The sequence below is a fragment of the Amblyraja radiata genome, chromosome 2 (assembly GCF_010909765.2).
Source record: "Amblyraja radiata isolate CabotCenter1 chromosome 2, sAmbRad1.1.pri, whole genome shotgun sequence".
Taxonomy (NCBI): Eukaryota; Metazoa; Chordata; class Chondrichthyes; order Rajiformes; family Rajidae; genus Amblyraja; species Amblyraja radiata.
In genome coordinates, this window is record NC_045957.1 from 144,357,702 (window position 1) to 144,370,703 (window position 13,002).

The window sequence follows — 13,002 nt, forward strand, 5'->3', positions numbered from 1 at the left end:
TTTTTAGAAAGTATACTAATGTGTGTGTTTAGCTGACTTTTCTGATTCTTGCAGCTGTTTATTTTGCCTATTTCAATGCAAGATGCAATAGATTACGGTGTCCTCTGTAATGTTTGGGAAAAGACCCATCATTTATTTATTTGCCTCTGTACTGCACGATTTGAGATTTGTAATAGAAAAAAATCACGTGGTTAAAGTGCCAATTGCCAGATTTTAATAAAGGCCATTTTTATACATTTTGATTTCAGTATGTAGAAATTATAGCAGTGTTTATACATAGTTCTCCCCATTTCCGGGCACCATAATGTTTTGGACTCATGGCTTTACAGGTGTTTGTAATTGCTCAGGTGTGTTTAATTGCCTCCTTGGTGCAGGTATAAGAGAGCTCTCAGCACCTAGTCTTTCCATCACCTTTGGAAACTTTTATTGCTGTTTATCAACATGAGGATCAAAGTTGTGCTAAAGAAAGTCAAAGAAACCATTATGGGACTGAAAAACAAGAATAAAAATGTTAGAGAAACCTTAGGCTTACCAAAATGGAACATCATTAAGAAAGAGTGCACTGGTGAGCTTACTAATCGCAAAGGGACTGGCAGGCCAAGGAAGACCACCACAGTTGATGTCAGAAGAATTCTCTCTATAATAAAGAAAAATCCCCAAACACCTGTCTGATAGATCAGAAACACTCTTCAGGAGTCGGGTGTCGATTTGTCAGTGACCACTGTCCGCAGAAGACTTCATGAACAGAAATACAGAGGCGACAATGCAAGGTGCAAGCCACTGGTTAGCTGTAAAAATAGGATGGCCAGGTTACAGTTTGTCAAGAAGTACTTAAAAGAGCAACCACAGTTCTGGAAAAAGGGCTTGTGGACAGATGAGACAAAGATTAACATATCAGAATGATGGCAAGAGCATAGTATGGAGATGAGAAGGAACTGCCCAAGATCCAAAACATACCACCTCATCTGTGAAACACGGTGGTGGGGGTGATATGGCCTGGGCATGTATGGCTGCTGAAGGTGCTGGCTCACTTATCATTATTGATGATACAACTGCTGATGCTGATTCGTAATGAATTCTGAAGTGTATAGACGCATCCTATCTGCTCAAGTTCAAACAAATGCCACAAAACTCATTGACCGGCGGTTCATTCTACAGCAAGACAATGATCCCAAACATACTTCTAAAGCAACAAAGGAGTTTTTCAAAGCTAAAAAATGGTAAATTCTTGAGTGGCTAAGTCTCACCCGATCTGAACCCAATTGAGCATGCCTTTTATATGCTGAAGAGAAAACTGAAGGGGACTAGCCCCCAAAACAAGCATAAGCTAAAGATGGCTGCAATACAGGCCTGGCAGAGCATCACCAGAGAAGACACCCAGCAACTTGTGATGTCCATGAATCGCAGACTTCAAGCAGTGATTGCATGCAAAGGATATGCAACAAAATACTAAACATGACTACTTTCATTTACATGACATTGCTGTGTCCCAAACATTATGGTGCCCTGAAATTTGGGGGGGCACACACACTATGTATAAACACTGCTGTAATTTCTACATGGTGAAACCAAAATGTATAAAAATGGCCTTTGTTAAAATCTGACAATGTGAACTTTAACCACGTGTGATTTAAAAAAAAAATTTTTTCTTTCTATTACAAATCTCAAATTGTGGAGTACAGAGGCAAATAAATAAATGACGGCTCTTTGTCCCAAACATTATGGAGGGCACTGTATTCTATTCCATTTCTATATTTTGTTTGTCTTCTCTTCCTGTAGTCTTCCGCTTTAATTCTTTCTAGATGTGAAAGTAACCAGATGGTATATACACATCTAATACAGAATATCTGCCGTCTGATATTGTGATGAATCTGATGGTATGTATTTACAGAATGGGTTCTTTTAAACAAAAAAATCTTTCTGCAGTCCAAAACTAACAGCAGCATTGTAACTATTTGTTTTAGAAGAGGAATGGATATGAAGTAATTAGTAAATGAGAAATAGCCATAATTTCACAATACAAATGATCCTATTTTGATTTTTAAGACATCAGTGAGACTCACACTTCTAATGAAAAAGCCATACTCATACTCCTGTGGCTGTAATTTTGTTGGGACAAATTATTTATTCTACATCTGAAACGGGAGACTAATAAAGTCTATTCAGAGTCTCAGCTTATCCTGACGACAAATGACCTGGCCACGCACCTTGATAGTAACGTCATCACGGATTTAGTTGTGCTGGACTTTTCTAAAGCATTTGATGTCATCCCACACCAGAGACTGCTTCGGAAGCTTGACTTCTATGGTATTCGTTCCAACACGAAACGATGGATTTCCAGTTTCCTGACAAAACGTCTTCAGCGTGTGTGTGTGTGAATGGAAAGAGCTCCAATTGGCATCCAGTGTTGAGTGGTACACCTCGGGGCACAGTACTGAGGGTTGGACAGGCTAGATGCAGGAAGATTGCTCCCGATGTTGGGGAAGTCCAGGACAAGGGGTCACAGCTTAAGGATAAGGGGAAAATCCTTTAAAACCGCGATGAGAAGAACTTTTTTCACACAGAGAGTGGTGAATCTCTGGAACTCCCTGCCACAGAGGGTAGTCGAGGCCAGTTCATTGGCTATATTTAAGAGGGAGTTAGATGTGGCCCTTGTGGCTAAGGGGATCAGAGGGTATGGAGAGAAGGCAGGTACGGGATACTGAGTTGGATGATCAGCCATGATCATATTGAATGGCGGTGCAGGCTCGAAGGGCCGAATGGCCTACTCCTGCACCTATTTTCTATGTTTCTATGTTACTTGGCCCACACCTATTTTTGCTTTCCATAAATGACATCCATGAAAAAGTCGCAAGTACGACCAGACTTTTCGCTGATGATTGTTTGCTGTACCGTCCAATTAAGTCAGCTGATGATGAAGATGCTCTTCAAAAGGATCTCAATACTATGGTTGAGTAGTCACAACAATGGGGCATGCAGTTCAACCCTTCCAAATGTGAAACTGCATGTCACCAGAAAGAGGAATCCAAGCGAAACATCTTACAATATACTTGGTGCCACCCTTGAAGAATCCAAACAAACCAAGTATCTTGGCATCAAATTGCAGAATGATCTGCGTTGGAATGGTCAGACTCATCATGCAATTGTGAAAGCAACAGGTGTCCTAAACGTTCTGAGGCGCAACTTTCATCATTGTTCAACTTCTGTCAAGGAGAAGCTATACTTCACCCTTGTTAGACCTCACTTGGACTACGCAGTTGCAGCATGGGACCCATACACAAATAAAAACATTTCTTCCATCGAACGTGTCCAAAGACAGGCAGCTCGATTTGTTTCTAACACCTATGAGAGAGAAGCGAGTGTCACCAAACTTCTGAATTCTCTGGGGTGGAACCCTCTCCAAGACAGACGTGAAGCTCACCGTTTGACCTGTTTTTACAAAATGTTAAATGGTCAGATCGACATAGACTACAAGACCTACACCAAACCCAAACCAATTAGGAGCAGACGAGGGCATTCGATCCAATTTGTGATCCCAGCTACAAAGACAGATGTGTACAGCAATTCGTTCTTCCCCCGCACAATTAAAGCATGGAATAATCTCCACCCAACTATAGTTACCCAACCAGATGCAACTAAATTTAAAGTAGCTCTTTCTTCCCAATAACCCTTTCTGGCTTAAGCCCTCCCTTCACCACCTCCAGTTTAAATTCCATTTGGAATATTTTGGAGGACTTCGAACCAAGAAGAGTTTAAAATTGTTTTTTAGTTTCTCTCTGATACATTAAATATGTATCTACTATAAACCCACTGACTCCCATGGTTATCTGGACTACACTTCTTCCCACCCTGCTTCCTGTAAGGACTCCATCCCCAACTCCCAATTCCTCCGTCTACGCCACATCTGCACCCAGGATGAGGAGTTCCAAACCAGGGCATCGGAGATGTCCTCATTCTTTAGGGAACGGGGATTCCCCCCTTCTACTATAGATGAGGCTCTCACCAGAGTCTCTTCTATACCCCATAACTCTGCTCTCACTCCCCATCCCCCCCACTCTTAACAAGGGCAGAGTCCCCCTTGTCCTCACCTTCCACCCTACCAGCCGTCACATACAACAAATAATCCTCCGACATTTTCGCCACTTCCAATCGGATCCCACCACTGGCCACATCTTCCCATCTCCTCCCCTTTCGGCTTTCCGCAGAGACCACTCCCTCGGTAACTCCCTGGTCAATTCGTCCCTTCCCACCCTAACCACCCCCTCCCCTGGCGCTTTCCCTTGCGAATAGGAGCAGGGAGGTTCTACTGCAGTTGTACAGGGTATCCTGGTGGTTGACACAAAAAACTGAAACTTTTATACTGCAGAAAATTTCACCAAATAGTGTGACTTTAATTTTACCTACTAAAACACAGGTGATTATAGACAGACACACACTTTATTAATATTACCAAGTAAAACATCCATTGAAAATCAGGCCTTCTGATCTTGTTTCCTGCAGTATTTTACTGCCTTTCTGTACGATTTGCTCAAAGATTGTTCTTCGATTCTTTTAGTTTTTTAATACAACTAAATGCATCAGATTTAGCACGTGTAGCATTTAATTCAGTAGTAGCTCATAATCTGTACCTCCTGCACTAGGTTGCTGATTCACAGATGTGGATTCTATTTCATTCTCCTATGCTCATTTGGGTTTATTTGTTGCTAGATTTACTGTCCTGTTATCATTGTGCTTTACCTAACTGCAGGCTACCCTGGCCAACATTGGGTTGCTATTGGACCATTGCTGTCTCTATCTGCAGAACATAGATTAGCTTTACAAAAGTTAGCGACTAGTATTCCAGTCAACCTGATAACTGCAAATACTTGTATAATGATGCATATCCGATCTCAGGTGCAAGTCTATTTTGCTGATCTATGACCAAAAATTGTTATTGGGAGAATACTAACAAATACAAGAATTAGTAAGAGGCTTTGGTGAGATCATGTTTGGAGAAATATTTACACTTTTAATATTTTGCCTAAGGAGTGAAATCTTGCCTTGGTGGCAGTTTAATGAAGACTCATTATTCATTTCCTGGGATACGTGTAGCTGGGCCTAAACTCTTTCAGAAAAATATTTGAATTTAGGTTTATTATTGTCGCATGTACCGAGGTACAGTGAAAAGCTTTGTTCAAACCAAACTAAAGTACAATAGGTAGAGCAAAGGTAAAGATACAGATGAAGAATATAGTTTTCAGCATTGTAATGCATCAGTCCATAGTCACAATGGGGTAGAGGAGAATCAGATAGTACACTAGTTTATGGAAGGACTGTTCAGAAGCCTGTTGACGGGGTAAGAAACTGTTCCTGAGTCTAGTGGTGCACATTTACAAGCATCTGTACCATCTGCTGGATGGGAGCAGGGAGAAGGAATGACTGGGGTGGGACGTCTTCCTTTCTATCGGCTGCTTTTCCGAGGCAGAATGAAGTGCAGATGGAGTCAATGTTTGGTAGTCTGGTTAGTGCAATAGAGAGAGCTACATCTACAGCTCTCTGCAATTTCTGCGGTCTTGGGCTGAGCTGTTCCGAAACCAAGATGTGATTAACCCAACAGTTACAAATTTCTACAGCTGTACCAGAGAAAATATAGAGTCAGTGGGCGGACATGCCAAATTTCCTCAAAGGCATTCATGTGCCTTCTTGGTTGTTGCATCAATGTAGTCAATTCAAGACAGATTGTTGGTAATATTAATGCCAAGGAACTTGAACCTCTGGATCATAAGTGATAGGAGCAGAATTAGGCCATTCGTTCCATTGAGTCTACTCTGCCAATCAATCATGGCTGATCTATCTCTCTCCTAACCACATTCTCCTGCCTTCTCCCCATAATCTCTGATACCCATACTAATCAAGAATCTATCTATCTCTGCCTTAAATATATCCACTGACTTTGCCTCCACAGCCTTCTGTGGGAAAGAATTCCACAGATTCACCACCCTTTCCACTCTGGCACCATTGATGTTGATTGGGGCTTGTACTCCATCATGCTTCCTGAAAACTATAATTTGATCCTTTGACTTGCTGACAATGAGGGATGGGTTATTGTCCTGACATATTACTAACTTCTTAATCTCCTTCCTGTACAGAAGTACAGGATGATTTCCTAAACAGATAAAGATAATAATCTTGCCAGATTTGGAGAGAAATTTGTGTTTAGATGCTGGACATCTAGTTACTAAATTAATTTGATAAGAAGTGTGTAAAACAAGAAGAATTCCGGCATAAGATGTTGGATAAGGAGGAAGTTGAGCAATTTACTCATGCTAAGGTTTAAAACTTGGGTTCATAGATCTTTCCCCTTCTCCATCCAGTCTTGTTCAATGTGCTGTTTTATCCTTGAACCTTGTATTATATTCAGCTTGAAATACTGATTGTACAACAATGTGCTGTTAGTCCATTTTTGAGCAAGTTAGTTTATTGAGCTTCAGCCACTGGATGTTGGTCTGTCTTATCCTATTTGCTAAAGTGCAGTAGTTAGATTTCATAGCGGTAACTTGTGAAGTTTATAACCCTTTGTTTTAATCAAGTAGCAAAGATTCTTTGTTTCTCTTCCCTTCACTGCCTTCTTAGATCTTAGTTTCTAATGGAAGTAATCCATTTTATGTTACTGTACGGTTCCGATATTATTAGTTGGTGACATTAAATCCTGAAATCAATTGCCTGTTTTTTGCTATGCCTACCACTTATTCTATCTTGGAGTTTGAAAGATGCCTGTCATCATGACACATATCTTCCTATAAATATCCATGAAGGATGGATTTTGACAGCACCCCCATTCCAATGGTTAATCGCTTAACATAGGGTAATACTTATTTTCTTCTATATGACATGGTGCTATATGTTTGGTTTATTATCTGGATGTTAAATTTTAGATTTCTTGTAAATGATGTGTATAATTTATGAGACCAAGGAAGTTCAGTCACTGGGGCTAACATACTTGCATTTGAATCCCTAAAACAAAATATCTTCCAACTTAAAACATGGCTATTTGTGGATTTTATAATGTTAAAATATGCAAAAATGTTTAGCTTTTAAATAAGTACTATTTCAAAATATTTTTTTTGGCTATATGGATATTTGAGAGTATCTGAAGAGGTTAATTGGTAGCAGGAGCAGGTATGTACAATAAACACAGAATAACAGAACTTTTAGCCCACCATTAATGTTGGACAAACTTTCTGTATGGATCTGTGGCAAATATGTCTGCCCAAATATGTTCCGCATCGAGCTTTTGTTTCTCTGCCAGCACTTTGTCTCCTTCTGAATATCCACCTTGGTTTCACACTTGGAAATGTTATGTAAATGAAAACAACTTTATCTCCATTCTTCCAGTAAAAACATAAAACATAGAACAATACAGCACCTAAACAGCCCATAGTGTCTGTGCCAATCACGATGCCAAGACCAGCTTTTACCTGCCAATGCATAATCCATATCCATCCATTCACTGCATATCCATCTTGTTATCCAGAAGTCTCTTAAATGCCACTATCATATCTGCCTCCATCACTACCCCCAACAGCGTATTTTAAGCACTTACTACCCTCTGTTCACCTAAATCGATGCCATGTAGTATTTGATATTCCTATCATGGGGAAAAAAGGATCTGACTGTTTATCTATGCCTCTCATAATTTAGACTTCTATTGGATCACTCCTCAACCTCTGTTCCAGAGAAAACCATCCAATCCAGGCAGCATTCTGGCAAACTACTTCTGCAGCCTCTGCAAAGCCCTCACATGCTTCCTGAAAAGGGTGACCAGAACTTCCCTCGATACTTTAAATGCAGCCTAACCCAAGTCCGATAAAGTTACACATGACGTCCTCCCTCTTTTATTCTATGCCCTGACCAATGAAGGCAAACATGCCATATGTCTTCTTTATCACTCTATCTACTTGTGTTCCCATTTTCAGGGAGTTATGGACTTGGTCCCCAAGATCTTGCTGTACTTGTTAAGGGACTTTCCATTAATTGTTATTCCCCTTGCATTTGACCCCCCAAAGTGCAACAACTCATACTTTAATTAAACTGCCATTTCTCTCAGAGTAGCTGATCTATATCCTGCTGTTTACTTTGATTTTCAGATAATTTGTTTAACTTGTATTAATTTAATCATCAAGTTAATTTGAATGACTATCACATCTTCCTTTCCCTCCCAAAACCTTCATTCCTCCTCCTCCACCATTCTTAGCTTTTGCCCAAACCATGTTTATGGCAAACTTGTTATGAACTGTAAATGCATTTGCCATTAAAATATAGTTTGTATTCAAAAATGAACTTGTTTCAAGGTTCAGTAGGTCTTTATACTACTGCTTTATAGCAGAGGCCCTGATGTGAATTTTGGACTAAATTATGTTTATGAAAATAACATAATTTATGAAAATGTTGTCCATTTGGCAGTGGGAAAGATGGTGCCATTTCTCAATAGAACCATGTGTGGAAAATGTTCATTAGAAGAATATAGATGATCATGTTACCTAAATGCACGATCTCTGTCTCATTTCTCTAGGTGGATATGGAAGCATTTCTTACGTTAACTGATGGTGATTTGAAAGAGCTGGGTGTAAAGACAGATGGTTCAAGGCAACAAATCTTGGCAGCAATCACAGAGTTAAATGCTGGAAAGGTATCAATTGAAATAACTTCACTATTTACTATAGCAAGTGGGGGAGACAAGAGACATTTTTGACATTTGGACAAATTGACATTTTTTGCATATAAGTAATGCTATATTATAATAATTTAATTCTCATGCTGCTGTCTAGCTACGAATGATGAATGCCTTTTCACTGTCTTTTTAAATCTGTGAAACCAGCCTTTTAGGATGTACCCTGACATTGATGAATTTCTCTCAGAGTTCTAGGCCCTTCCAATGCTGAAAATTGACCAAACTCCCATTTAGCAAGTGGCTGCACCGAGACCAGCTTTAGGTTCAGAGTGCCATCTAGATTTTGTAGTAGTTTAGTACGCCAAGACCACAAGCTATCACCTACCACATCTGTAGAAGAGACTACATTTCTCACATCGTCTTCATTAGCTATCTCAGAACCCACCAAACCAGAGTTGGAAGCAAGTTATCCTTGGTCCTGAGGGAATGATTGAGAAGGGGAAACTTGCAGCCACATGTATGTAATTGCTGAACTTGTTTCCATTTAAAATATCCAGAATTTGAAAGTATAATTTCATTTGAATCTTTTTGTTTGCTGTCAATGACTAAGGTCAAGCTCGAGCTTTATGGTGTTAAAATGTGGACTAACAATAGTTTTGTGATTGGGTAAAAAATAGGTATTTAATTGGTGGAGCAGGGGGAATAACTCCTTTGACTGCATTCTCCACACCTCAACATCTGAGCCACTATAAAATATAGAATGAATAAGACCTGCAATTATACCATAAATCATAAGAGCAAAATCGGGTTATTCAGCCCATTTAGTGTACTGTGCCATTGAATCATGGCTGATTTATTTTTCCTTCACAACCTCCTGTCTTCTCCCTGTAATCTTTGATGCTCTTCCTAATCAAGAATTTATCAATCTCTGCCTATAAAATACTATTATTTGCTCCCTTAGCTACCTGCATGTAATCAATGTTGTAATGGATATATTGATGCAGATAATATAAATATAAATATTTCTTTCAAATATAGGGACGTGAGAGGCAGATACTACAGGAAACTATCCATAACTTTCATTCTTCATTTGGGAGCAGTGCCAGCAATTCTCGTCAACTTAATTTTCAGCAATGTAAGTTTTGTTTTCTTGAATAGAGGCTAAATCACACTCGGTCATAGAAGTAGCTTCTACAAATATCAGATATGTGGATTTTTAAGACCTTTAATATAAATCTTTTTTAATAAGCCTGCTAATTTTCTGATGAAGATGTTATTCAATTTTCAGCTAATTCTCAATTGCCTTGGAAGCTGACATCCTTTGCAATAAGATAACATTTGACATGTACATAAAGATCTCCAATTATAAACGACAGGAATAAAATCTACTTTAGTTTTAATTCAACTTTTAGTCATAGGAAGAAGGACAAATAAGCTGAGTTAATTGATTGTGAAGACACTAAAATGTATTGCCTCCATTTTCATAATAGTCTAGTTCCTATTTGAAATTGCAGCATTAATAACTGAAACTATAATTCCATAGACATTTCATTATTGCACTATATTTGGTTTAAATAATGTTTTTTGTATTCCATAATACATGACTAGAAGAACTAGTTTTGCAGATGGGCTGAACAGTTGAAAAGCTCCACATGATGTGAACAGAAACATCTTGTGCATAGAATATTTTGCAAGTCTAAAATGCGAGTATAGCTATAAAGTTTTCAAGTTAAAGCTCTATTAGTTGTAAACATGTACAGATGCAAATATTCAGATCTGAAACATTAAATTTCCCTTTCCACAGATGTTGTTTGACCAGCATGATCTTTATTTTATATTGTACCTTTGGGATCACCTTCGTATTATACTTTGTGTTCAATGATAAAAAAACGCTACGCAGCCAGCTTGTAAGATCTTCAGATGGGTGTTAAATACTAAATGGTGGACTTGGTTTTCAGTAGCCAAGCCTTTTTTGGAGAAGTTTCCCATTTCTACTGTAATTATTTGTTTTGTGATACCCTATTACCTATGCAAAATGAAATTTGCCTTTTTAATTTCAACAGCTCCCATTGCCTGGATTGGTAGACCAACGACAACAGTGGATAAGAGATGACCTTGAATTGGGCAGGCGATTCACTTTCAACAAATCCTCCATAACCTAACCTTCAAGATTAGTGTTTTTTGTATGCATCCTCAATCATAACTTCTGCCATTGCAGGTGATTCAAGGGTCTCAAACAGAAATTGTGCCAGTATCATGAGGAATCATCGAATGCCCAACAGAATCGAGATTTGTCATTTGTGCAATAGATGAAATCCTGACGCATTTTAATGATTCATTTTTTTAATAAACCCAAGCACCGAAGATGCCTTTCAAAATTTGCATACAATATTTTACAGTGCAATCAGTATCAAGTGGCATAAATAGCTGCTGAGTGATAATGACTCAGATGAAGTTGTATATTTATGCTCATGATTTATCTATACTTGCTCCAAGATTTACGACAATAAAGGCAAGAAACCGAGTATCATTTTATATTCTTCAGCAACAAAGAATTTAGAATCTGGCTTGGAGACCAGGGATAGGGTGAAGACTATCTTCTGCTTCAGCCAGTGCCAGTATTTTTTTCCTGGATAGCTGGTAGCAACCAGTATCCTGAGAGCTGCTGGGTACAATTGTCCCTGTAGGAAATCTGAATTTGTAACCATTTTCAGGAGTTTCTCCTTTGCAGTAATGCAGAAAAACAGGAAACTAAAAGGCAGCTGGTTGGATTATGCCAATTAATTTCTCATTTCCTTTATTATACAAGCTCATCCATGACAAGCCAACTGCAGAATTAATGTAGAGCAAGCATCACTCTTTATTTTGTAAAATTTAAAGCTATTACAAATAAAATTAAATGAATTCTTTCTTTAAGTCTTGTTCTTTTCAGATGTCTAACAAATCCATTTCTACTAATAGCAAGAATACAATTGGCAATAGACAATAGGTGCAGGAGTAGGCCATTCGGCCCCTTCAGCCAGCAGCGCCATTCAATGTACCCTGTTCCTGCCTTTTCCCCATATACCCTGACTCCACTATCTTTAAGAGCCCTATCCAGCTCTCTCTTGAAAGCATACACAGAACCTGCCTCCACCACCATCTGAGACAGAGAATTCCACAGACTCACAACTCTATGTGAGAAAAAGTGTTTCCTCGTCTCCGTGGCTTACCCCTTATTCTTAAACTGTGGCCACTGGTTCTGGATCAGTTGTCCAGCATCAGTTGTACAGTTGCATCAGAGCATATTTTGAGGAACTATAAAAAAGGGACTAATTGTGTACACACAGATGCACCCCTGAATTTACCTAATCAGGTTAAGAGCAATCTGCCACTATCAGCAAAATTGATCTTTAACATTTAAGTTATTACATTAAATTATTTTTCTATGGCTGCAGGTAACCCTGAAGGTGGCATGCTTCCCATAGAGAGGTGTAAACTTAATTTTGTTTTGGAAAGTATCTAGGTTTCTGTTCCTGACAAAAAATGTCACTATCTCCAGGCAAATAGACTGGAGATTCAATTATCTTCTATCTTGACTAAATATTCCATCTGACCATTTTTAGATGATAGGAATTCTCACTTGGTTTACATTTTTAAAGCAAGCAGCTTTTTCAAATGTTACATGCCATTCCAATGCACTACGTAGTAAAAGATGCCTGGGTGAGGAAGAACATCAGCGAGAAGACAGTCTACGAGTGCTGGAATCCAGAACTGCTGGAAGAACTATACTGAAAAATAAAAGAGTTATTAGTGTTTAAAAAATGTTGAGATTCTCTCTCCTGAAGCTCACACCCCTTCCAGAGGGACTATAAAACCCAGAAGTGTTGAGTGCCTCAGTCAGTCTCTGCAAGATGTGGGAGCGAGAGGGTCACGCCTCTGTCTGAGCTGTGAATAACACTGAACACATGTCTACTAAACTGTGAGTGTGGTTTTACTGACCTTGAGTGCCCTTAATGTGGTTTGAAAATGTGGTTGGTTTGAAATAAAGCACAGCAAACGGTTGGTGGTGGTTGGTTTGAAAACAAGCACAGCAAATGGTTGATGGTGGTTGGTTTGAAATGGCAAATGATTAAGTCAAAATTTGACAACTTCCTGTTTGCACTGTATATTGATTTTAGATAAAACTCTACCACTTATGGCTGTGATTTTTGGCCATCTTACGGAGCGGAGTCCCCCTCCGCTCATCAGGTGCAGAGGATTCTTCCCATCAATGAAAAATAAGTGTAATTAGTGTTTAAAAAATGTTGAGAATCTCTCTCCTTTCAATCATGCCATGAAGGCCACGCCCCTTCCGGTAGGAGAGGGGGAAG

At 39.1% G+C, this 13,002-nt stretch overlaps 1 protein-coding gene across 2 annotated transcripts in view; it reads left to right on the plus strand.

The window, feature by feature from the left end:
• The window catches only part of anks6 (ankyrin repeat and sterile alpha motif domain containing 6), a 55,617-nt gene extending 44,051 nt beyond the window's left edge, over nucleotides 1-11,566 (plus strand). The window contains exons 12-14 of one of the 2 annotated variants that reach the window (XM_033016717.1): nucleotides 8,552-8,668; nucleotides 9,689-9,785; nucleotides 10,714-11,566. In XM_033016717.1, the coding sequence (XP_032872608.1) occupies nucleotides 8,552-8,668; nucleotides 9,689-9,785; nucleotides 10,714-10,763 (264 nt within the window). In that variant the 3' untranslated portion in view covers nucleotides 10,764-11,566. The remainder of the gene's footprint in view (nucleotides 1-8,551; nucleotides 8,669-9,688; nucleotides 9,786-10,713) is intronic. The other variant, XM_033016714.1, reaches the window with a different exon arrangement.
• Nucleotides 11,567-13,002: the final 1,436 nt, after the last annotated feature.